The sequence below is a fragment of the Otolemur garnettii genome, unplaced genomic scaffold, assembly GCF_000181295.1.
Source record: "Otolemur garnettii isolate 467f Iridium unplaced genomic scaffold, OtoGar3 scaffold00087, whole genome shotgun sequence".
Taxonomy (NCBI): domain Eukaryota; kingdom Metazoa; phylum Chordata; class Mammalia; order Primates; family Galagidae; genus Otolemur; species Otolemur garnettii.
The window spans coordinates 2,743,868-2,768,485 of record NW_003852482.1 but is presented as its reverse complement, the minus strand read 5'-3'; the positions used below and the strand labels follow the sequence as shown (position 1 = coordinate 2,768,485).

At 59.0% G+C, this 24,618-nt stretch overlaps 1 protein-coding gene across 2 annotated transcripts in view; it reads right to left on the bottom strand.

Annotated features, from left to right (window-relative positions):
• The window catches only part of ADAMTSL2 (ADAMTS like 2), a 35,219-nt gene extending 11,855 nt beyond the window's left edge, over window positions 1-23,364 (bottom strand). The window contains exons 1-12 of one of the 2 annotated variants that reach the window (XM_012808221.2): window positions 23,192-23,364; window positions 21,340-21,430; window positions 20,714-20,856; window positions 20,064-20,139; window positions 19,042-19,144; window positions 18,201-18,346; window positions 17,958-18,081; window positions 15,168-15,248; window positions 12,632-12,807; window positions 7,163-7,511; window positions 5,911-6,280; window positions 1,227-1,324 (exon numbers count right to left, since the gene is read on the bottom strand). In XM_012808221.2, the coding sequence (XP_012663675.1) occupies window positions 1,227-1,324; window positions 5,911-6,280; window positions 7,163-7,511; window positions 12,632-12,807; window positions 15,168-15,248; window positions 17,958-18,081; window positions 18,201-18,346; window positions 19,042-19,144; window positions 20,064-20,139; window positions 20,714-20,856; window positions 21,340-21,429 (1,756 nt within the window). In that variant the 5' untranslated portion in view covers window position 21,430; window positions 23,192-23,364. Of the gene's footprint in view, window positions 1-1,226; window positions 1,325-5,910; window positions 6,281-7,162; window positions 7,512-12,631; window positions 12,808-15,167; window positions 15,249-17,957; window positions 18,082-18,200; window positions 18,347-19,041; window positions 19,145-20,063; window positions 20,140-20,713; window positions 20,857-21,339; window positions 21,431-23,191 lie in introns of those variants that run through there. The other variant, XM_023516107.1, reaches the window with a different exon arrangement.
• Between the last annotated feature and the right edge of the window lie 1,254 nt (window positions 23,365-24,618).

The window sequence follows — 24,618 nt, the reverse complement described above, 5'->3', positions numbered from 1 at the left end:
CCCCCGTATGTGTGTGTGTCTCTCTGTCTCTGTCTTTCTCTCTCTCACTCTGTTCGTGTCTTTCTCCTCCTCTCTCTGCCCACCCAGGCTGTGCAAACAGAGCTCACCCCCCAGCCCATCAGCTTGGCCCTTTCCTCCAGAAGGCCAGGTGTGGGCAGGCTAGACACGTCCGTGCCCTGCACCTGCTTGGGGGCTCACGTCACTGCAGGAGGAGCCCCTTCTCCAGCCCAAGAGAGGCAGGGCAGCATGAGCAGGGCACAAGGATCAGAGCTGCAGGTGCCCAGAGCCCCTTCTCCAGCCCAAGAGAGGCAGGGCAGCATGAGCAGGGCACAAGGATCAGAGCTGCAGGGGGCACCTCTATCTTACCCCTGTCAAAAGCCCATCCCCTGAGATGCCACCCAGGGCCATATGGGATATTGTCAGCCCTGACTGCCCCCTGCCCAGCCTTCACTGGCCAGAGACTGCCTGGCTATCCAGAGCCATGGCCAGTGTGAGTGGCAAGAGCATCACACATTTTGAGGACAGCCAGATGTGGAGTGCACCCAAACATGAAGCCCCAGGTATGGAGCCAGCACCTAGGCTCTCCCTACATCCTCTCCACTACCACCAGCTCTGCGTCCTGGTCCGGGGCTGACATCGAAGCTCACAGCAGCCCCAGGGGACAGGACTGAAGTGGCAGCAGGTGCAGCCCTGCCCTGGAGCTACAGCAGCATCTCGGTGTGCAGCGGCCACATACCCTGACAGACGTGGCCACAAATCCCAGCCCAACCCTGCTGGGGTGTCTGTCTGTCCAGGCACTACCATGGGGTGGTTCTCTGTCCCCCCAGCTCCTCCCCTGATGATCAGGTCCCAGAATTTGACCAATTCCCTTGGTCATTCAGAGGTCACAAGGGTATATTTCTCTTTGCCTGTGTTTGCTGTAAACAAAAGAAAAGTCCTCACCGCCAGGGTTTCTCACTTAAACTCGGAATGTTTGCCCTGACGAGAGGTAACATGGACGGCATAAATGAGGGGTTCCTGTGGGTGGTCTGGGCATGGCCATGGTCTATGCACCACAAGAGGACATCTGGACCCCTAACTCTCACTATGTTACACCACCTCCTTGGTCGCCAAGCCACTAGACAAGCCCCCTGATTTGGGGCTACTAGCTAGTGGGCACAGCCCTAACCCGCTGTGGCACTAGGCTCAGAGCAGCCGCTGCCCACTGGTCCCCGGTGCCCCAATACCTGTGGTGCAGGTGGCACTGCAGGGCTCTTGAGATGAGAGCTTCCACCGGTACATGTCTGCAGGACTCACGCCTTGCTTTCGTGCCTTGGGCCTGGTCCTAGAAACCACCAATCAGAGAAGGTAATGAGAAACCTCAGCATTTGCCAGGGTCTCCGGGGTGTGTTCTCCCCGCATGCCCAGCCTGCGCCCAGAAGATCCCTGCCCGCCAGCTGAATCAGAGTGGGGTGAGGCACCCAAGGCGGCACGTCAGGGACATGCAGACGTTGGCCTCAGCGATTTTCCATCCCAATAACTGCACTGAGGCTGCTGGAGCTCCCTGGGGGTGGGGAGGAGCACTGAGGGATCATGATGGCTCCTGCACTCTCCCGGGCACCATTACTGTCCCACCTCAGCCACTGGGTCCTGCCCCGCCCCCAGTCCCTATGAAGGCCTGCTGCCTCCCTCAGCCAGGATTCAGGCTGAGCGGGAGACAGGGAGACATGAGCCATTCAGCCTCTGACTATCGCACAAACGCTCAGCTGCAGACGGGGAGGGGCCAGACGCACGTGGCGGCTCAGGTCTGCCGGGCTGCACAGCCCTGCTTGGGGGGGCGGGGGGTGCGTGCTGGGTCCTGGCCAGTCACCAGCTATGATTCTTGGCCGGAGCTCAGGCAGCCAAAGCCAACTATTGTTAGGGCTGTTTGCTTCTCTGAACCAGTAGGTGTGCCTGGGCCCAGCCTCGCAGCCTACGTGTGGGTGTTTGGGACTCAGCAAGGAAGGAGGAAGGCAGACAGTGGGCGGCCCCATAATCCAGGCATCTGCTCCAATCCCCAGACCCAGAGCAGGGGGACACGAGCTGGCCCAGCTGACAGCAGGCCCTTAGGCCTGGCCTTCACTTTTGAACTGGACACTGTGGTAGGCTGTGCTGCCCAACTGCACTTGGCTTTGGGCCAGAGGGACTGGCTAACGACAGCCTCGAGCTAACATGCTTCTCAGGGCCGATCCTAAGTCCTTCCCTTAGGACCTTCTGTCACCTTGGTGGTCAGGCTTAGGGTGTCATGGAGTGTTATATCCTGAAAGGCTTTCTGGTTAATTCTGTGATAGAGACAGTTTGGAATGAACCTGGAGTTTACAATTTGCCAGACAAATGGACAGAAGTTGCTCTTAGGGTTTGCCTGGCCCGGCTCATCCCTCCCAGAGGATTCCAACCCCGGTAGAACTTCAGGGATGGACATTGAACCAGTGGCATGTTCATTGTTCTCTAGCTGGGCCTCCCTCCCCTGGTGGCTTCCAACCCTTTCCCAGGTTTCAGGGGGAAGGGAAAGGTCCTTCTCTCTCCTATTTAAAAATAAAAGGAATCTTTTTAAATGGGTGGGTGTCCCAAGACCCTGTCATCTCAGAGCAAGGGTCTGCAGAAATCTAGAGAGCTGCGTAGCAAGATCCACCCAACACACCTGGCTCGGGGAGGATAGATCCTTTCAGAAGAAGAGCCTGGAAAACCAGTCTCTGACACTTGATTCAGAAAACACTGAACTGTGCCATTTAGGTCCCCACCCTGCTTTGCATGGCTTTAAATTCTCCCCAAGAACAAAAGAGATGAAAAGATCCAGTCCGTGGCCCTCCACCCACCCACAGAGAAGCCCGCCATCTTTATCTAATTACACGCCAGAGCCAGCAGGCGTGTGACTCACTCCTGACTCAAGAGAGAGCCGCCCGCTTCAAAATAACCCTCTGGATTTCAGGCACCAAAGGTATTTGTGGAGGGGCTGCCCACGCAGCACTCTGTGCCATGGTACGGCACACGCGACTCTTGAACAGGGCCCCGCACGCCTTGGCACAACGACGCAATGCCTGGCAGCTCCCTGCTTGGAAGAGGCACCCAGGAAACCACTGAACCGCCAACCCTTCCTTCGCCCCCGTCTGGAAGGAGGATGCCTGCCGCCCCTCTCAGCCATGATAGTTGGAAGTGCTAGATTTGGCTCCAGGAGGCCGTGAAGTCTCTGTGATGCCCCAGATCGCCTGTCACTGCCCTGGAGTCCCCTGCCCAGCGGCCCCACCAGACGTAGGCTTACACCATCCCCTGGCAAGAGAAGCTCTGAAGTGACCGTGTTTGTTTATAAATGAACCACAAGTGCCCTTTTCTGCTCTTCCCCCACCCCCAGGCTTTAGAGAAGGACACTGGGTCTCCTATGTCTCAGACGCTTGTTCCCGAAGTCTGGGGCTGGTGACAGGGCCCCTCCCTTGATTATTTGAAGTTTTTCTGGGAAGATGAAAATAGCCTTTCCTTTCTGGGCTGCCTTCTCTCTGAGCAGACACGACTTCCTGTGTTTGGACGACTCCCCCAGACGTGGCTATTTCGGCCTGGCAGTCCCCTCTGCCCTTTATCTCTCCAGCCATCTTGGTGCTGCGGCAGCATCCTTTGACAGCCACCCGGCCTGGCCACACCTCACCTGGCCGGGCCAGGCTGAGTGCTGACAGCCTCTTTTGTTAATTCCTGCACTTCTGGACAGGCCCTGGAAATCCAATCCATCCCCAGGGGGCTGAGGGCAGTGGGGCAGACAGATTTTATGACGTGGCTTAAGGATCTGAAAGCTTGTGCCGTGACCCTAGCCTGGGGATTGTTCATATTGGAGCTGACGGGCTAAGGGCGCCCCTACAGCCCTTTCACCGAGAGATGAGAGACTGAGGCCCAGAGGAGGGCAGAGACACGTCCCTCTCACACAGTGGGCCAGCTGCCAGCATCTCCCATGCCTGGAGCACCCTGATGAGCCCTGGTAAGATCCTGGTAGCTGACCCTTGCCACCTGGGCCATGCATCCCGGAGAATTCCTCCCCCCACTTTGGGAGGCTCAATTTGTCATCACCACCTGCTGCCCACAGAGTCCTTCCCATGTGCGGCACACAAGGTGAGGCCGTGCATGGCCCACACTGAAGATGCCAAAGCCAGACTCAGCTGAGTGATGCCAGCATCACACAGGCACGTGCTGGCTGCCTCTGCCCTCCCACCCTTGGCCTGTGAACCCTGCTCAGACTCAGGTCCTGCACCCCCATGCAAAGCCTGCCCCTTCCTGCCAGCCACATTACTGAGTCCCATACACCAGCCAGAGGCTCCTGCCCTGGAGGCTTTGAGGCTGCTGGACAGTGACCAGACAGCCTAGGGTACCCTGTGGATAGGGGGGTGCCTGAGGATGCTCTGGGGCCCTGCTCCCTCCATATCTGCAAAGAATTCCACCCAGAGCACATCAGCAGTGCCCCGGATATATCTCCGAGCCCACAGCCCAGGTATCAGGCAGAGATGTCAGGCAGCAGTCTGAGAAAAGGGGCAGTACCCTGTGGCTCCTGGCTCACCAGGGAGGCCACCCTGCTGCTCTCACCCCCTGGAAATGGGTGATAGGTGACCCAGCTACATCACCTCCAGAGTAAACCCCAAAACTTTCAGTCCCCCAAGTTCCAAGAAGGCCACTGTGGCACCCCCATCCTGGCTGGGGTTCAAGTCCTGCTTGGATCTGAAGGCAGTAGGGTTCAAGGGATGCTCAGAAAACAAAGTGAGCACCAATGGGCCCAGGGCCCCAGTTCTCACCCACTCCAGTGGTGATGGGACACACTCGGCCTGACTACAGAGGGGCTCCTGGCTGTGCAAATGTCTGGGGAGAAGAGCGTGCCTACAATGTGACCACTCTGTCCAGGGGCTTGTCACCAGGGACTGTCCTCCAGTGGGGACACAGTAGGTCTGGGGCCACCCTCCTCCAGGCTACTGACCAAAGGAGGCTCCTGATCTCAGGCCCCTCCAGGCTTAGCTGTGACTTCCCAGATGTCCCCAGCCATGACTGCCCAGGTCTCCCTGGCTATGACTGCCCAGGTGTCCTGGCTGTGACTGCCCAGGTGTCCTCGGCTGTGGCTGCCCAGATGTCCTGGCTATGGCTGCCCAGGTGTCCTGGCTGTGACTGCCCAGGTATCCTGGCTGTGACTGCCCAGGTGTCCTGGCTGTGGCTGCCCAGATGTCCTGGCTGTGACTGCCCAGGTGTCCTGGCTGTGACTGCCCAGGTCTGTCTGGCTGTGACTGCTCAGGTGTCCCTGGCTGTGGCTGCCCAGGTGTCCTGGCTGTGACTGCCCAGGTATCCTGGCTGTGGCTGCCCAGGTGTCCTGGCTGTGGCTTTGGCTCTGGAAGTCTGGCCTCTGGGTGAGGAGCCCCCAGCCCCTCTCCATCTTCTTGCTAACTCTGGTGGGGCTGGTGCTGACCCACACGCTATCTGGAGACTGCCTGCACACAGCCTCTGGCCTGATCACCATGTGTGCAGAGGCCTCTAGACTTAGAGCCCAGAGGCCCCAGATGCTTGGGTTCCATGACCTCAAGCACCTTGCTTAGCCTCTCTGAGCTCCCACTAAGGTGGCAGTAACGATCACATGTTTGCACACACAGGCTGCTGAGCCCCAGCCCTGGCTCCTGAGGGGAGCTCGGTGCTGTCAACTTCTAGCCCCCACCAGCAGCTACACATGCTCAGACCCAGCCTGTGACCCATGGGCCCAACCTCTGACCTTATGCTCGGGTCCCCAAGGAGGGTGGGAGGGCCCCAGAAAAGGAGTGGCCCTCCCTCCCTCCCTCATCTCCAGGCCCCAGTCCTTCCAGCCAGACCCTGTGGGGGCAGCCTTACTGCCACCAGGCCTCAGCCCAGCCCACCCCACAGGGGCCCCCAGGGGCCTCCTACCTGGCCTTGTGAGTCCTGTTCCCAGAGGTGGGGAGGCTGGCACTGATGCTGGGGACTGGGCTCTCGGAGGAGGTGTTGGTGACCCTGTCACTGCTCAGCTCCAGGTAGGACCCATTGAGCAGGAAGGTTCCAGCTTCCTCGTGCTCCACATGACTGATGTGGAGGCGCTCGGCCAGGGAGCTCTGCGGGGCGCCCTGAGCAAAGATGCTGTTCCCTGTCTCATTGAGGGCAAGCTCCTTGGAGTCAGAGCCGGCATCCGGGAGCTGGTAGGAGATGGCATTGGCTGACAGGATCTCCTGGGAGGCAAGCTGGGCATTGGCTTCTCGGTCATCCTCATCCCCTGAGAGAGCAGGCCCGGTGGTGTTGTGGTCTGCAGAGGGAGGCAGGGAGCTCAACTCAAGGCCCTTGCACCCCAGAGCTGTGGCTGCTCTGGGGAGGGGACCTGCAACAGTCAGGTTGGAGATGAGCAGCTAAACCAGGAGCCCCAGAAGGCAGGTTTCTGCCCAATTAAAGGACACAGTTTGGCCAAGATCCTCAAAAGGAGGCCTAGACAGTGCCTCATGGAGGAGAATGGTCACCACCTGCAGTGGGAACCCTGGAACGGGCCTCTCTTAGTGTGTACATAGAGGTAGGATAGAGCAATGGAGACTCAGACGTGGGGGGGTGGTGGTGAGGAGTGGGCATGTGTTTGGGTGATGGACACCCCAAGAGCCCTGACTTCACCACTACATACACACTCTGTGTGACAAAATTACCCTTATTCTCCATAAATTTACACAAAATAGATCTTATTTAGAAATAGGGCCCTTATAGCTGTAATTAGTTAAGAATCTTGAGATGAAATCATCACAGATTTGGGGTAGGCCCTAAACCCAGTGATTGGCATCCTTCTCAGATGAATGGACACATAGGACACAGAGAGGAGGTCGAGCCTCGGGGCTGTGCCAAGCAAGCCATGGGCTCAGACCATGCTGGGCCTGGCTCCTAGCTCCTCCCTGGGGGACTTCGTGACTTGGTCGAGTCACTCCTGCCCTTTTAGCCTCAGTCTCCCCATCTGTGAAGTGGGACAATCACATCTACTTCAGAGAAGGCATGTAAAGAAGGTCATATCCCCCGCCCCTACCCCTGTACCTCTGCCCTGTGCCTGCCCAGTCTGAGTGAATCTGCAAGAACCTGGCACCTCTTTTAGCCTTCTCTGCAGACTTGAAAAGGGCCCAAAGACCCCTTCCCCAGGGCCCCTCCTCCCGGTTACCTCGGAAGCCCTTGCCCCCGGGTGGCACCTCGCAGGCCCCTCCGCCAGCCTGCTCGCACACCTCGTTGGTCTCCTGGCCCTTGCTCAGGCCCAGCTCCACCTCCAGGCCTGGGTGGCTGAACAGCCGGTTGTCCAGGCCCAGCTGCTCTGCAGAGGCCTGGCTGTAGAGTGAGCCATTGTGTGGGACAAAGCCCAGGGGCCCGGCCCCATCCAGCTCCTGGCTCTCGGCGCTGTCAGAGCTGGGCTCAGGGAAGCTGTAGTAGATGGGCTGGACGTGGTGGGCATGCGGCGGCTGCAGCAGTGTGTACTCGAAGGTGATGGAGGGGCTCCTGCCATTCTGGTTCCACACCTGGGAAGGGGAAGGCGTGGTAGGGGGAAGGGGGAGGCATGGCAAGGATAGAGTAAGTGTGGGAGGGGGAGGCATGAGACCCCAGCCTCTCCCCATCACCCAGCCCCTCCCCGCCAGCCCCTTTGACCTACTGGCTCACAGCTAAGCCCCCCCGAGCAGTGCCACACTGGGGCAGAGGGAGCGGCCCACCCTGGCACCCTCCATACAGGACACGTTGCTCAGAGGGAGCGCCGTCTGAGGAATGAAGCCCACGAAAACCAAGCTGCATTTGATTGTCACCATGTGCCAGCAATCCCGAGGGATAAGAGTGTCCCACTCCTACCACCCTCTGACCCAGAGCCCCCATCCCCTGTACAGGCCATGGTGGGAGTGCAAAGGCCCAGGCCCTGCCTCCACTCAGGACAGCCTGAAGGGTCACCCAGTGCCAGAGCTGCCTGTGGTTGGCCACCATGGGCTCCTGTGGGCACCCCCTGGAAAAGTCTTTGGTCTTTCTCTGGAGATTCCAACCAAGAACCACTGGCGTCTCAGGAAGAGCTCCAGATTGGGTTTCTGGAGGAGCAGAACCGCCACCACAGGGCACAGAGACCCGAAGGCAGTGAAAAGGTCACCAGTGAAGAACTGGGAGGTGACAGTGGGGGGGAGAATGCAATATTGGGGGAAACAGCTCACAGGTTTGAGAGTTGGCTGGGGACAGGGTCAAGGTTAAAATATCATGAGGGCCTGTGGAATCCCAGGCCCTAGAGAAGCACTGAAGGCTGAGGGTTAGGAGGGCCGCTCACTGCCCTGCCATGCACCATGGGCCAGAGGGCAGAGAGCAAGGGTTGGTTTCTGAGTCTGCCATGCGCAGGAGGGACCCTGACCCTGAGATGGGGGTGTGGGGATCTAAGTCAAAATACTTGAAAAATTTGGAATCTCAGACTCCCCTCAATCCTCTGGGTTATCTAGTTTATCTGGGGCCTCCCCCCTTGACCACCTTCTGTCCACCAGACCAATAGGTTGGGTTTAGTCACATTCTCAGCCAAGCAGAACATCCTCAGGGAGAAGGAACTACATGCCCACAGGACACAAGGCCAGCCCACAGGAGCCCTTGGGAACAGCCTCATGATAAAGGGTTTGACATGTCTGCGTGGACTTTGGAAGCAGGTGCCAACATGCCACTGGGTTAGCTCTTAGAACCATGGAGAAAATGAGGGCCTGCCTAGAGCATGCAGAGCGGTCCCATCAGACCCCACATTTAATGCATTTGTTTGGCACCTACAACAGCAAGACCAACCCCAGATCTGCTGGCAGAGTGTGGGTGAGTCTTGCACCCTCGCCCCTGCAGGGGCCCATCGCAGCTTTGCCATGGGCCCGGTACCTCTTCTAGAGCACGTCAGCAAGGCCTTAGGATGGTTCTGTGTGGCCGCTGACCTGGAAAATATGTTCTTGTCCCTCACTCTCAGGAGGAAGGGCAGGCAGTGTTCATGTTCATGGGATGGGTGACAACAGCATATGCCGGGGGCTTTGACCCAAGCCGACGACAATTCTCCCACTCCCAGGGACAATGCAGGCCAGGACCACCCTGAGCACAGCAAGCTTAACAGTGAGACGTGGTACTGGGTCAGGGAGCCAACCCTGCAAAACCTGCCACCCAGCGAAGACTCAGTGCCCCACATCAGGGAAAATGTCTAGGGCCTGCCAAGACATGCCCTTGAGAGGATAGCAGAGAACCCGGCTCCTCAGACCCTCCACCACAGGGCATTCTGGAGACAGCATAGTCTGCACTGGGATTATCAGTACGATCCAGGTACTGGGTAACACGTAACATGAGAAGCTGCCCACTCTGAGTGGGGCCCCAAGCGACAGAGGCCCTGCCACAGGCCAGGTCACTGGGCTGCGTGACAGGTAAGCGCCCAGCATCGGAAAAGGCTTCCTCGGGCCACCAGGCCCTGCAGGGAGGGAACACAACTGCAGGACATCTGGTGAGCTGAGTGAGCTCTGTCAAAGCCTCATGGCAGGGAGGGCAAAGCTGTCACCCAGCACAAGATGGAAGCATCACCCCAGAACTAGGCAGTCGGAGACAGAAGCACAGGAAGCCTGCACACACAGTGACCAGACTCACACCATCCACGTTTCCCCTGCTTGCTCCTCTCCACACACAACCAGGTGCCCTTATGAAGAAGTGAGAATGAAGTGACCATCTGGACTCAGAGATGGGTTGGCCAGGCACAGGGGCTCAGGCTAGAAATGGGGTCTGTGTCACTGAAGCCCCACTTGGAGATGACCTCCAAAGATTGCAATGAAGGAATGTTTCCTAGGGCTTCAGGCAGCACCAGCGATGTAACCCCCCAGTTGGCATGGGAAGCAGAGTGACCCACGAGAGCACATACTGAACCAAGGCCAGTGGCACCTGGCCTGGCCTGGCTGCCGGGAGCCCGCATGGACAGAGTGGACTACTGGGCAGGTGGGTCTCTGGGAGGCGCTGTCAGGGACTGGGGGGAAGGCAGGAAGTGCTATGCTCTGCTCACCACTTGTTAATGGGCATCCGGGAGCATCCGTCACACTGTGGCACCAGATAGCCAAGTAAGAGACACAGTGGCTTTGCCAGTTGGCACAGGCCAGCCCCTGGCCTTGGTCACCCCACTTCGTACAATGGGTGCGTGAATGGAATAGCCATGGCAGCAGGGAGGGAAACTACTCATGGGCCCACAGTGCAGCCTCACACTCAATACCAAAAGCCCAGCCTGCCAGGGACCCGAAGCCGGCAACCCAGCACCATCCTCCAGACAGCACTCAGCACTGTGAGGAAGTTGATTGCATCAGGCCCCTTCCCTCCTGACAGGGGAAATGGGGGACTTTGCTGGACATGTGAGGTTGCCCTTCCCACTCTCAGGAGCTCAGCCAGCCCTGATGTCCCACATCCCACGGAGCGTTCGGTCCCCTGAAACACATGACATGGAACTAGACAAAGGGACCAATTTACAGCAAAGGAGGTGCCCAGTGGGCCCGTGGCCATGGGACCCCCAGGCCCATTATACGCTGGCCACCCAGAAACTGCCAGCCTGATGGAGCAACAGGGAGAGGTCATGGGGCTGGTGTGGAGGCGGCACCCCACGAGGAGGTGCTGGGCGGCACACAGAAGTCAACTGCCCACACAGAGGCCGTGCCTGTAGATAGACTATGTGGGTCTGGGAAGCAGAGAAGGAAGCAGTGCCGCCTAGGGGCTCTGCACTCCCCATCCCTGCAGCTCCGGCGCCTGGGGCAAAAACACAGAGACCACTTTGCAAAATGTTAAGCTCCCTGGTGCCGAGAGACCAGTGGCAAAGAAAGGAGTGGCCCTTCCCCAGTGAAGAAGATAGCAGATGCTGCTTGACCCCAGGGGTAAGGAATGGGCCTGGTGCCCTGCAGATCCTCAAGGCACTTCTAGCACCCCTGACCAGTATGATGGCAACTGCACCAGGACAGCAGCCTCGGACTGCAAAGGGCACAGAGGCCACGGTCACCTCACCAGGTGAGCCACTGAGACCCACTGAGACATTAGCTGAGGCTAAATGGACCTGGGACTGGCAGAAGGAGGGGTGATCGTGTCCCCACCCCTGGCCGACTGCAGCCACCCTATGGCCTTTCTGTGCAGACTCCCCGGGGAAAAAGCAGCCGGGATGCTGTAGGGAGCTGCAGAGCACAGTGAGTACACCTGCTCCCACCTTCAGTGAGCGTCATGGGAGGCCTGCTGTTAGCCTACCACTATGCCTGGCCCCAGGTGTGTCCCTTGGGCTCAGGGAGCTGCCCTTCCCAGGGTGCTGCCCCAAGGAGCAGTTACACCCAGGAGGACACAGACCCTGGCCCTCAGAGCCCTCCTCATACCAGCTCACCTGAGACTCTGCATCTGGGGGTCTAATTCCCAACACAGCTCTTCTAGCCAGGAGAAGGCACCTACACCTGGTGTTCCCCTAGTCAGCGTCCTCCCAGCAGGGCAGCTATCATGTAGACCCAATCATGCTACCAACGACTCCAGGACAGTGCAAGTCATTCAACTCTCTGCCCAAGTTTCCAAAGTGAGGTAGCACACCCACCATGGTGGGATTTGGAAATCAAAATTGTTTGGGGGAAGGGCTCTGGCCCTGCTATACCCCTCACCCACCACAGGGGCGGGGCCAGTGGACCCCCACAAGCAGCAGAACTGCCCACCCTGACATCACCTGACTTGAGTGACAAGTCATCTAGGTTCTCTGGGTTCTGGGCATCAGCCACCCTGGGAGAGCTCATGGCCAGCAGGACACAGCAGGCCCAGACTCTCTCCTGCCGACTGCTCAGTCCAAGCTCTACCCCAGAGCTCCTGAGCACCCCGGGAGGCAGTGTTGGGATAATAAGGACTGAGGACCTGGCATAAGCATCACAGTGTCCACGGGGGCATGAAACTACCAGGGTAAACTCCTAAATGCAAGGGGTGGGGGCAGGCCTGTCCTGGCTTCCTGAGCTCTCCGGGGAGGTCCCAGACAAGCAGGAAATGGCCACCCAGGGCCTCTGCAGCCCCCAGGGGCTCAGGGTGGTATGGCTGGCTAGGCAAACAATGACCATGCTGAGGATCAGGACAGAGTGGGCAGCCAAGTGGGTAGGTGGACAGATTGGTAGATGAGAGACGGCAGACTGAGTGAAAGGATGAGTGACAAAGGGATGAGCCGTTGAAAGAGCAAGCCCCAACCCAGAGAAGCTCGGCTGCCAAATGGGGCAGCAGGCCATGGGATGGGGTCACCTGCCCAAAAGTGCCAACCTGTGGCCAGATCTGGGACGCAACACCCACAGATCCGCTGCCCCCACAGCTGCAGCACATGCACCATGACGTCCAGACCCTGCGTGTTCCCCACCCCCACACACACACATCCCGACGTCCAGGCCCTGAGTGTCCCCAACCCCCTACACGCACCATGACATTCAGGCCCTGAGTGTCCCCAACCCCCTACAGGCACCATGACATCCAAGACCTGAGTATCCCCCACCTCCCAGAGCACCATGACGTCCAGGACCTGAGTATCTCCCACCTCCCACACGCACCACAACATCCAGGCCCTCAGTGTCCCCCACGCCCCCCCACATGTACCACGACGTCCAGGCCCTGCATGTCCCCCACCCCCTATACTCACCATGACATTCAGGCCCTGCGTGGTGGGCCCCTGTGCCACTATGTACTCGATTCCAGTCTCATAGACATCCATGGGCCGCCGGTACTTGACCACGGTGCCTGCAATGTTAAAGTCCTTGGGGCTGTCCACCTTGTAGTTGCCATTGAAGAAGTAGTAGCCAGCTTCGTCTGCCAGAGCTGAAAGGGCAAAGCTGCCTGTCACACAGGCCAGGCAGGCTTGGGGGAGACACCAGCACCAGACCTCAGCACCATACCACATCTACAGCCAGCCCGGCCCTCTGTCATCTTGCCCCAAATACCCTAAAGACAGGAGCCCCCACCTCAGTGAGGCACACGCATCTACCTGCAACCAGATCGTGGTCCCAGGCAGTGACTGCGGAGGACAAGCAAGTGCACTTTGCTCTCAGCCCAAAATGAACACCTGGAGCTTGTCTGGACGGCTGCACAGAGCTGTCTGAGGACCCACTGGGTCCTTCCTGCCAGCTGCCTTTGAAGGGGCTAGAGGCTTCAAAGTGACAAGCTGGTACTTGTCACTGACCAAGTGGCCTGATGTGGACCAGGAGAGTCGGCAGTCTGTGAAAGGTGCACATCGGATGGTAGGTGTGGCAGGTCTGGGACTGGGTGGCACAGCCAGCTCTGCATGGACTCATCACGTGGCCTGGTCAAGACCCTACCTCTGGTTTCCCCAGCTGGACATGAGCACAGTCCTGGTTGCCTCTTCCAAGTGCCACACTGAGTGACACTGCAGGCCTTCCTGGGGCCCACCCTGAGCTGGCTGACCCTGTTCTCTCAACAGACCAAAGACATCCTGCTGCCCGTGCTGGCAGGACCACACCACTGGACCTGGCTACAGGAGGGTGGCCTGGCACATTCTCAGCTGCCCTGGACACTCCCAGGGCCTGACTTGGCCCTAAGGCAAGCTCAGGACAGGGAGGAATGTGCCACAGACCCCCAGAAGCCCTGGTGCCAGTGCCCCCATCTGCTGAAGAGTTGCCCAGAGCCAGCGTGACTACTAGGGCCGTGCCCCTCTGGGTTTGTGGGGTGTGACCAGAGGCAAATCCTGCAGGACTGGGGACAGATGGGAGGAGGCAGCCTAGGTACTCGGGGACACTCTGTCTTCCAAAGGGTATTCCAGGAACCAGCCCACGGGAGGAGAGGACTTCAGCTTCCAAAGTTCCTGATGCTACTTGAACAGAGGAGTGGGTAGTTAATTTATCATCAGACTGGCGACAAGCAGGCCGTGTATGTGGGGAACATCCTGAGTGCCACGAGCTCAGAGATACTGCAGACTCCAGTCCAAGCCCTGTGAGAAGGAGCTGCTGGGCGGCTAGTTTAGCACAGCTTCCAGGTATGTGCCCAGGGCCGATCCCAGGCCCTCATCCAAAACCCGTTTCCTGACAGTAATGACCTTCCTCCCTGCGGCTTCCCCAGGGCTCCGAGGCTGTGCTTGGTATTTCCACACGTCTGTCTGAAGAGCAAGAACTTCGCAGCCAGCTCAGAAAGCCCGGAGTTTCCTGGCCTCTGCACTCACCCAGTGAGCCGGTGACAAAGCAGCCAGACCGGCGGGGGGTGGAGGGGCAGCCGTGCCTGCTCCGGACAGGGAGCAGCCCCCAAGGCAGTGGACACCCTGAGGCCTGCAGCTTGCTGCCCTGCAGAGCCAGGGGCACCTGGACCCCCAGCACCCACACTGAGGGTTAGCCACTGGGCTCTGGACAGGGGCAGCAGATTCTGGGGCTGCCTTCTAGCCTGAGGGGCTTCAGCAAAGCTGCCCCATCCAGCACGTCTGTCTCCCTGGCCCACAACTGGAGATCCTGAGGCCCCAGAGAGATGGGGCAGGTGGGAAGAGCAAGCCCAGGTAATGTTGGGTTTGGGAATATACCTGAGAACAGTATCCTCATATAGCCTGGGTCCCACCCTGCCCTGCACCGGGCAAATTCAAGCATAGAGTGGCCACAAGTCAGCACCAGCCCCTCGTGGGGGTGCACATAGGGCACACTGCCAGGCCAATGCTGCAACTCCACAGAGAGCCCTTCCAAAAGTTATCACCAAGAAACGGCCTGTCCTCCTAGTTAGAGGACACCACCCAGTCCGGTACCTGGCCCACACCTGCCACTCAACTTCCCAGTGGACACCGCCTGCCAGCTAGACCTGTGCATGTAACCCACCTTTGCTTCTCTGTAGCTCATGACCTTGGAATGGACAGGTATTTCCCCTCAGCACTACCTGCCTATGTTACTTCCTCAGACTCGCTCCCTCCCCTGCAGGGGCCAACACCCCAGCTCCCTCTTACACCAGGGAACCTACCATCTGATGTCACAACCCCCTGCCCTGTCCAGCAGCTCTAAGAACAAGGTCCTCCCATGTGTGGAGGTGAAGTCTGCACAGCAGGCTCCTGGGCCATGCCCACACCACTTGGCCATCCCGGTCCTGAAGGAGGGGACCCAGGGTCAAGCACCCCTTTTCCACCACCCATGACACCCCACGATGCCCCATGATTGAAAGCTTATGTGCGCAGCCGCCAGTCCCAGCTCACCCACCCAGCACGTCAGCTGACTTCTTCCTCTCCACAATCTGGATGTCTCGGGCGCCAGCTGGGATATGGGTCACCAGAGAGTAACCTGGGGGCAAACAGAGGGTGGTGAGAGTTCCCACCATCACTGGCTGCAGCAAAGCCCTCAACTGAGGAGCATCTCAGGGAAGGGGTGAGGCCAGCTGACACCACTGCCTCTAGATTGTGGACAGCCCTGGACAGCGCTCCCCACCTCCAGAGCAGAGGACGACTGTCTGAGGGCTTGCCTGCCCCTCACAGGTATCTGTCCCAGAGGCTGACTCACCCTGCCAGGCACCCGCCCAGACTCACTCTTTCCTACCAAGGCCATGGGTGGCACATTGGTGCTGCCCCAGCCCCTCCAGGGGACACCAAAGCACACAGGAACCTTGAATATGCTGATATCAACAGACTTCAGCCCTGCTCTTCCAAATCATCACCCAGGAGACCTTGGGCAATTGCTGGAGCCCTGGCAGCCTGTGTACTCCCAGCTGGGACCTGAGCTTTGTCATTATTGTTTTTATTTATTTATTTTTATTATTAAATCATAGCTGTGTACATTAATACTATCCTGAGGTACAGTGCGTTGTTTCTATATACAGTTTGAAATACTTTCATCCAACTGGTTAACATAGTCTTCATGTCATTTTCTTAGTTATTGTGCTAAGACATTTATATTCTACATTTAGAAAGACTCACATGTACCCCCATAGGATAAACCATAGACATGATCCCACCAATCGTTATTGTTTTTAAATCCCATCTTGTCCCGCCTGTGTGTTGACTTTGAAGGCTCACTACACTCAAAGGCATGGATGGAAAGTACCGCAGTGCAAAGAGAACCTGCCACCTGCACCCTGCTGAGGTGCATCAGCAGCCCGGAGGCTGTCACCAGGGCCGGGCCCAGTGGGGAGGAAGCCACAGAAAAACAACACAGGGGCCAAAGGTCTGGGCAGGGACCTGGGTGGGGAGCTGATGGGAAGAAGGCTTTCATAAGCTCTAGGATAGAAAAAGTGGGCAAGGAACTCTCAGAAGGCAAAGGTTTTCTGGGGGGTGGTGCTCATTTCACCAGTTCCCTCCGGGCAGAACCTGTGTGCATCTGCCCCTGGCACCTGCCTGCGACCCTCCCAGGCCCCACCCCAACCTGCACATAGCGCCTGGTGAATGTCTCACAGTAGCTCTGTGGGGGAAGGGGAGACAGAGCTCTGACTGGTGGCATCAGCCTCTTCCCATGATACAAACATACAGTTCCCAACTACCAGCATGGAGTCCCTGGGCAACTAACTAGGAAGAGACACGGCAGTAACCCTATGCCAAGCCCCTCGGGTGAAGTAGGCACAGAGGTGAGGGCCGAGGAGCCATGCCTTTCTTAATGCAACATCTTTGCATGTAGGTTTACACAAGACTCCTGGGTTGGCTGAGCACACACGGCCCCCACCCTGCTGAACAACACATGCTGCCAGGGCAGGAGTTCTGACACAGCAGCCTGCTGCCCCTGGTGGCTGTGTGACCTCAGATGAGTCACTTAACCTCCCTCTGCCTGTTTCTGCATATTTTGGCAATGTTGGTGCCTGCTTTGTAGAGACATTGCCAGGCACTAAGGGGTTAACTCGTGCCAGCTGTGCTCAGTCAGAGGCACCAAGTGCCTGCAGTCAGGTGGGACTGTTCCCGGGTCAGCCCCTGGCCTCAGGGCAAGTTCCACAGAGGCAAAGAATTGTCTACTGAGCCTCAGTTTACCCACAGCACCTGGCACGTAGTAGGTTCTTTAAAAGTCACGTGCTGCCTGAAAAGGCCCTGGGTTCAACAGAAGGCCACACAAGTAGGTAGGCGGAAGGAGGGGAAGGAAACCAGGCGCATTTGCTTCGCCCATCCCTGAGGGAGGCCGCCCAAGAAAAGGCCTCAGCCACTGTGCCTGCCAGACACGAATAGCCCTGCTGGCTGCCCAGCCCTGTGCCACCTCCCTTCCCGCAGCGCCCCACTGCTGGGACTTCTGAGAGCCAACATAAGCACCAGTGATCCCTTGCAAGAGTAGGGGGATCTCCCCAGCCTGCAGGAGCCCACCAGGGTCTGACAGCCAGATGATCCCTCATAGGGGTCAGGTCATCTCCCCAACCTGCAGGACCCCCCCAGGGTCTGACAGGCAGATGATCCCTCATGGGAGGTAGAGGACATCTCCCCAGATAATAGGATGGGTCCACCCTCATTGAGGGTTCTTGAGCAGGTTATTCCCACTCTGGGCCTTGGTTTCCCCACCTGTAGAATGGGTTTCATGCTGTCCAGACTTCCCTCTTGTGGAGGTTGTGATAACCCAGTTTAATCCCATAAGCATTTCTGGAGACACAGAAATGCACCCAGTTCCACACTGAGCATTAAGGGACAAAATGTCACCACATGTGCAGAACCCATCCCCATGAGGCCTGGGCCAGAGCTGGACATGGGCTTTGAAAAGGGTCGGGTGCTGCCCAGGGAAGGCTGGAGCTCCAGGCTGAGTCTCCAGACCCACCTCTTACCTCGCTGTGAGACTGGGACTCGTGCCTCAGTCTCTCCCTTCCCCCTTCCCTCCAGGCTGCCTCCAAGGTTGAATATGATACCCAATCCGGGTACCTGTAGGTGCAGCACATCCACCCAGAGAGGCCTTGAGAGCCTTAGGTCAGCCCACACGGGCCTGGGCGTAGAGTCAGGGACCGGAGAAGGGCAGTACCAGGAGGCTGGGGCTGAGTACCCAGGCCCTGGAGGGACACTCGGCCTGGCCTGGCTCCCAGGAGCCGTGGGTGCTCACCTAGCTGGGTGCCCGCCTTGCGGTAGTTGCCGGTCACATGGGTGCAGCTGCTCCCATCACCCTGGCAGACGCCACACTTGTCCAGCGTGTGGGTGGAGAAGAGCACCCCGTCACAGCCGATGGGCTGCAGGAAAGCAGGAGAGGGCAGCTGGGAGGGCGCTGCGGCCAGACCCGGAACCACCACCACCTCGGACCGGTGAGTGCAGTGAGACCAGTGGTACTTTTGCTACAATGTTTAACAACCTCACATTTTCCAGACACGCAAACCCCTCGAAGGTCAGTGAGCTTGCAGGACGTGCCGTCGCGGGCGGGGACCATGAGCTGCCGCTGGCCATCTACCGTGGTGCAGTGCAGGTCACACGGCTTGCTAGAGATGTGGACATAGTCATCTGGCGAGCAGCAGGCAAGACGGGTCTCAGGGGGGAGGGAATGGGAACTCAAGGACTGCCCCTTTCCCTCCTTTTGAGACAATCCCTGTGGCCCGGACAGGGAAACTAAGACCTGGAAAGGAGGAGGGATCTGCCTGGGGTCTCAGTGGCAGAAATGGTCCAAGACACAGGTCACCTGGCTCAGCCTAGACTCCATGAGGGGCAGCCTCTGCCTCTGTGAGGAGGGGCAGCACCTGAGACACACTTAGGGTCAGGGCCTAGCCAACTCCCTGGCCCTGGTGGCTGATCCTGGGCCCTGCAGCCCCTGGTCCTACCTGGTGAAGGGGAGGAGCCACACCCTCAGACTGTCACCTGAACTGTTTCTCCCCAACCCCTGCAAGAACGGCCACACTGGGCACCCAGGTCCCTGGGGTATTGTGTGGCAAGTCCCCATTTGTGATCAACTAGGCTGTTCCTGCCTATGCCCAGGAGCCAGCAAGTGAAAGGGTTGCCACCACTCTTTGAGGTCAGACCTACAGGGCCCTTGGGCCTGTAACCTTTCTGGCTGATGTCATGGGTCATGAGTGGGGGTGGGGAAGGACCTATAGGCCTGAGCATAGGAACCCCACCTGACCACCTGCGTGGATTGGAGGAGCCCCCAGGAATGCCCCACACACACTCTTCTCCCTGTATGGGGTCCCCAGGGCTGTAGGTACCCGGGTACAGAGGCTTCCACTGGTGCGTCCGCCCGTTGTACACGCGGGAGTTGAAGGAGACACACTGCTCCTCACGGAAGCTCCTCCCATCCGGAGGACACTCCTGGGAAAGGAGAGGACAGGCAGGGAGCCCCAGGAGGAACTCGGCCCGACAAAGGCATTTCTGTCCTTGTGGAGCAGGAAGTGGCCACAGCCCCCGGCACACACACTCGGAGTCACTCTGAATCAGGAAGGGGTGGGACCTGACCTCATAAAAATCCTGGGAGCCCACGGGGCTGAGGAGAGACCTGACCCAGGGCCTAGCTTAGGCCTGTGGGGGCCAGAACTTGAACTTGGGTCTGTCTCACTCCACGGCTCATGAGTTTCCCCCGTGCCCTGGCTGTACCATCCAAAGGGGCAGCTGACCTGACTGTGTGATGCCAACATAGAAGCTGGGGCCACTTGCCTCCCTTCAAGCCCCTAATTCCCTATAGGTGCCTGCACCTGCCCCTAGAGCCACACAGACACAGGGAGACTCCAATAGCTCAGCTCAGCCCAGGTGAACTGAGTGAGCTGGCCCAGAGGGCCCAGACCCCAGCTTGGGGAGTCTCAGCCTCACAGCCCTGTGGTCCCTAGACAGGTGTTCAGGTGTGGACTGAGCGTGGTCCACCCATCTATGAATGGGAACAGAGAAGTCTGATGACTCTAATCTCCCAGCGAGTGTCTGGTGCATAAATGTTGAGAGCAAAGTGGAGCTACAGCCAGGGACCCCAGACCTCAAGGCTGCCCTTGAAGTTTCACGAGTAGAAGTGAGTCCATCTGTCGCTGCACCTGCCACGCACATGTGGGCATGAACTACAGTAAATGCCTGCAGCAGGCCCTGTCTCAACTCAGGCCCATGTGCTTCTCTCCCACAAGACATCCACCCTGCACCCGTCTCTCCATGAACATCTAGGAGACTCAGGGGCTGCCAGGAAGACCCCAGAGAACTATCTGAGGAAGGACAGGTGGGCCACAGCCCCAGTGCAGCCAGGCGACCTTACCTGCACTCTGCAGAGCTGGTAGCGCTTGGAGGTGCCCGTGCAGGTCCTGTTCCCGGCACCTGGGACGGATTTCCTCCTATGGGGAGAGTGCTCTGAGAAGAGCTGTGGTGGGAGTGATGGCCCTGACCCCGCCTTGGGACACCCTCGGCCACTGCTACTCCTTTCCTCCTCTGTCCCCAACACACAGGATTGGCAGTAACACTAACAGCCACATTTGCCGTGAACCAGGCCTGTGCTCAAGCCACACACATATCTCAGAGATAAGAGGTGGACTCCAATATGCTCTCTATGCCAGAGGTGAGGAAACTGATACTCAGAGAGATTGAATGACTTGCCTAGGGTCACACAGCCAGGAATTAGCAGAGGCAAGATTTGAACCCAGGCCTGACAACGAAGGCTCTTAGCTGCACCCATACTCTTCCCGTATTCATGCCCCACGTCGGGCCCCTCAGAGATGGAGGGGAAGGGCTTCTCTGGTGCCATAGAGCACAAGGATCCCAGGACACCAGTGCCAAGGACCTATCAGAAGTCACGTCCCCAGCACATGCCAGTGGGAGGGTGAGAGGCCACTAGGCTGAGGCTGGGCCACCTCTTCTGTCCACTGCCCCACCCTCATGTCAGCCCCTTGGGGCCACACGTTCGAGTCCCACCTCTGCTGTAGGCAGTGCCGCTCCTGGGACATCACCCCGCCCCCACAGCTGCGGGAGCACGCCGTCCACTTGGTCCATTCCCCCCACCAGTAGGCGGTGGCGTCGGTGCCCCCCTCCAGGCTGTTGGACGTCGGGCTGTTGTCCTGGGCAAGAGGCCCCCACAACATTAGAAGGCTGGAGCGCCCAACAGGGCAGGGTTGCCCCACTCTGTGCCTGAGGGCATTGCTGCCAGCTGGATAGGAGGACACAGCACCATGGCTGGCCCCCAGCAGGGTCACTTAGCAGCCTGGGTTCAGATCTCCTGGTGGTCCCAGACAGAAATTCTTGTACAGGTCCTCTCTGACCTTCAGATCCAGGACAGCCCGGGAGCAAGGCACATGCAGGGATCCAGCCCGTGCTCCACAGGATGAAGCCCACCCCTGTGGGCCTTGCTCAGGGCCTGTGCTGGAGGGGAGGCTCCACCAGCCTCTGCAATCTCACAAGTCTCCAAGGGCCCCAGGGTGGCCAGAGCCCCATTCAGGGCTGCTCTGATTGGCTCTGAGAACAATTTCTGGGGAGCCAGGGCGTCCTAGGCCCATGTGAGAGTGAGCACAGCTCCTGAGGGCCCAGATACACATCCGACTCACCGTGGCCCCTGTTGACATAACACCCCCAGCCACAGTCACCACAGCCAGCAGGGTCCAGGCCCAGTGAGAATGCTGCTGTCCGCTGTCCATCCTAGGAAGCAAGGCCACTGTCACCCCTCAGGCCAAGCCCACCTCCTCCTGCAGACCAAGATGCACTTCAGGAAAGTCCCCTTCGTGTCCACCCAGTGGCTGAGGACTGGAGCTTGTCTGGGGTCCAGTGGTCTTAGCTGCCCGCAGGCCTTGCAGGGAGAGTCAGAGCCACCAGCCGGACTCAGTAGCGGCAGCTCGGCAAGTGATTAGAGATGCCTGCTAGGGGCTCGAAGCAGACAGGCGGTGTGCGCACTAAGCCTGGAACCCAAGGGTGTTTGGGGAGGCTGCTCCTAGAGAGTAACTGTGGAAAGAACTAGGGACAGCTGAGGTCCTGGGGGCCAGGCCTGTGGAGCGGCTGCCATGACAAGGGCAGGGCATTGTTGGCCAGGGCATCGAGGCCATTGCCCCGGACGGAGCACCCTAGGGTTTTTACCTGCTTGGTGGCCTAATGGTAGGAGGAGCTTCCATCACCAACTGCACGGGACAGCCAGAGGGGTCAAAGAATGTGGGTGGACTGTACCAAGGCTCCCACCTCAGCTACCCCTCCCCCCGGCTGGATCCAGGGCCCCTGGGGAGGCTGCAGCCTCACCCTCCCAAAGCAGCATCCTCAGGGCACGGCATCCAGCAAGAGCTGGCACTGGTGAGGCAGAGCCCCAGTGAGGCAGAGCCCGGGGTCTGGGCTGCCTCCTGGGAGAAGGTGGAATGGAGGGCAAGAGGAGCCACTATCAGTTGCCCAGGCTCTGTGGAGCATCCCCCTCCCTCCCCCCAGCCGGGCTGGCACCCCTGGATCAAAACACCTGCCAGTGGCAAGTCCAATTCAACCAAGGGGGCTTCCAGCCTTCTGGGCGCAGACTGTGCCTTCTTGAAAGGAAGGATCTCTTGTGGCCTCTGTCTGGTGTTTGTCTCAGGTTCTGAGTGTCACTTGCCGTGGGTTAGAGAAGGGATTTTAAAAACCACCAAGCCTATACCCAAATCCTAGAGCTCAGAGGAAAGCCCACTTGTCCAAAGCCACACAGCAAGGCCACCAACCAGCAAGCTCAGGGATGTATCCCCATATCGGCTAATCCCAGAAGAAGGTATAGAGGTCACCCCTCTCCCCTCCCAGCCCTGAAGCCAGTTCCAGCTCTGCCCCCTCCCTCCTCTCAGCAACCTCATCCAACTTGAGTTTCCTTGCAGGACAAGCACCTGCAGATTTCCAGGAGCCACGCCAAGGCACCCTCACACTAGACAATGCAGCAGTGCACCCCTAGTGCTGGGAACCAGAGTCTTGGAGACCCCACCCCCACTGCCTGCCCACCCAGCCCCACTGGCTGTCCCCTTCTGCAGGTCTCCCTCTGCACCCCCATCCTCACCAGGAGGAGCCCCCGTAGTTCCATTGGCTGATGGGTGCTCCCAGCCCTGCCTGTGGGCTAAAGACAGGTGCCAGCCGGCCTCACACTTGGTTTTCATTAAGGCTCCCAGACATGGCTGGCTTGGGGCCAGGCCCAGCTCTAGGGATCCATCCTCCCTGGGGTCCAAAAGCAGCAACCATGGACCAGAGGTAGAAAAGGTTTGCAACAGAGCTTCAGGTGCCTGAGGCTGGGTGCTAGGGCCCACCCTGCACCCTGCTCTGCAGTGGGCCCCCTCCCCCGAGCCCCTGCTCTTACGTAACAGCTCCCGAGGGTGTGTGTGGGGTGCAGTCAGCTGGCCTGGGGTGGGCTAAATCTCACTCCCTGGGAGGCTGCAATATGAGCAGGATGGAGACAGGGACGTGGTGGCCTACCTGGCCTGGGGTCAGCAGGTTGTCCTCGTAGAGAAAGGGGCAAGAGCTGCGGAGGGCAGGCGGGCCAGGTGCGCCGAACAGGAGGCGCCGAGTGCAGACGCCGGCTCTGCCTCTCCCCGTCCCCTCCTCCGCTGCCTCCCTCTCCCACTTCAAAGAGCATCCAAGAGAGGGGTTCCCGGAGGGGCGCAGCCCAGTGGCGGCTCTGGGCCGGCGGCAGCCTTTATAGCTGTCAGGCAGACGGGGAGGAACTCACACGTCCCTCCAGGCCGCTCCCCCGCCCGCCGCAGGCCGGCCTGGCGCACACTTTAACCCGCTCCGCGCCTCTGGAGCCCGGCCAGGCCGGCCCAGCTGCCTGCTGGCTGCTGCCGGCCGCAGCCCGGGAGCCGCAAGCAGTAAGGCGGGCCTTCCCAGGCCCAGAGCTGGGGACCACATGTTGGGTGTCCAGACGGAGCCACTGGAGCTCACTGCAAGCCTGGGTTCATAGGAGAGATTGGCAGTGGCAGAGCTGAGCCCCAGCGCTCCTGAGAAGAGGTGGGAGTGGGGGCGGGGGGAGGAGGCTAGCAGCTGGCTCCAGCTTACACAGGAAGGTGAGGTCCGGAGGGGTCATCAGCCTCGGAAGCTCCTGCTAAGGAGCAGAGGCCTGAGTAAGTGGAGGGACTGAGGCAGACCCAGACAGGCTGCAGCCAAGGGCTCCAGGGAGGGGACAGGGGTGCCCGTGGCCTGCTGACCAGACGGCCAGAATGGCCAGGGCCAGCAGGAGAGGCGGAGGGAACTGTGCAGATGTTCAGCACCAGCTTGGCAGGGTGCAGCGGCCTGGCTGGGCCTGGGCCAGCTGGGCAGCCCCTGACAGGCCAGGTCTGGGACTCTGGGCCTCTGTTTCTGCTGAGTCAGGGAAGAGGGGGCAGAGAGCCAGCTTAAGCCCCTTGGGAAAGCCCCAGCTGACCCCAGACTTTACAAGCCTGCCCCTGAAGCAAAGGGGCCACCCAGCCATACACACCCTGGGGCCTGCTCCCTAAGGAACAGACTCAGAAGTTGGGTGGAGGTGAAAGTTAAGCTAACACCTCGAAAGGTCACCTGAGCTTTCCTCCCATGCCCCTGTCACTATACTTCAGATGTTGCAGGCCCACAGCAGTGCCTGGGGACCCTCTTCTTTCCCTCCATCAGGGACCATCCTGCTCTGTGTCTGACCACTGACTAGAAGGCCCAGGAAGGAAAGCAACCAGGAAAATAGTGAGACCACTGTTGCCAGCTACTGCTTGCTGCACTCAGCCTTCAGGTCCCCGTTTCACAGTTGAGGCATGGAGGCTCAAGTCTGCACGACTCGCCCAAGGCCACATCTAGTAGGTGGCAGATCTGGGGTGCCAGCACTCTTGGCTGTGGGATCCCCTCCATCAGCCAGGTCTTTGGGGGCCCAAGCCCCTCTTACC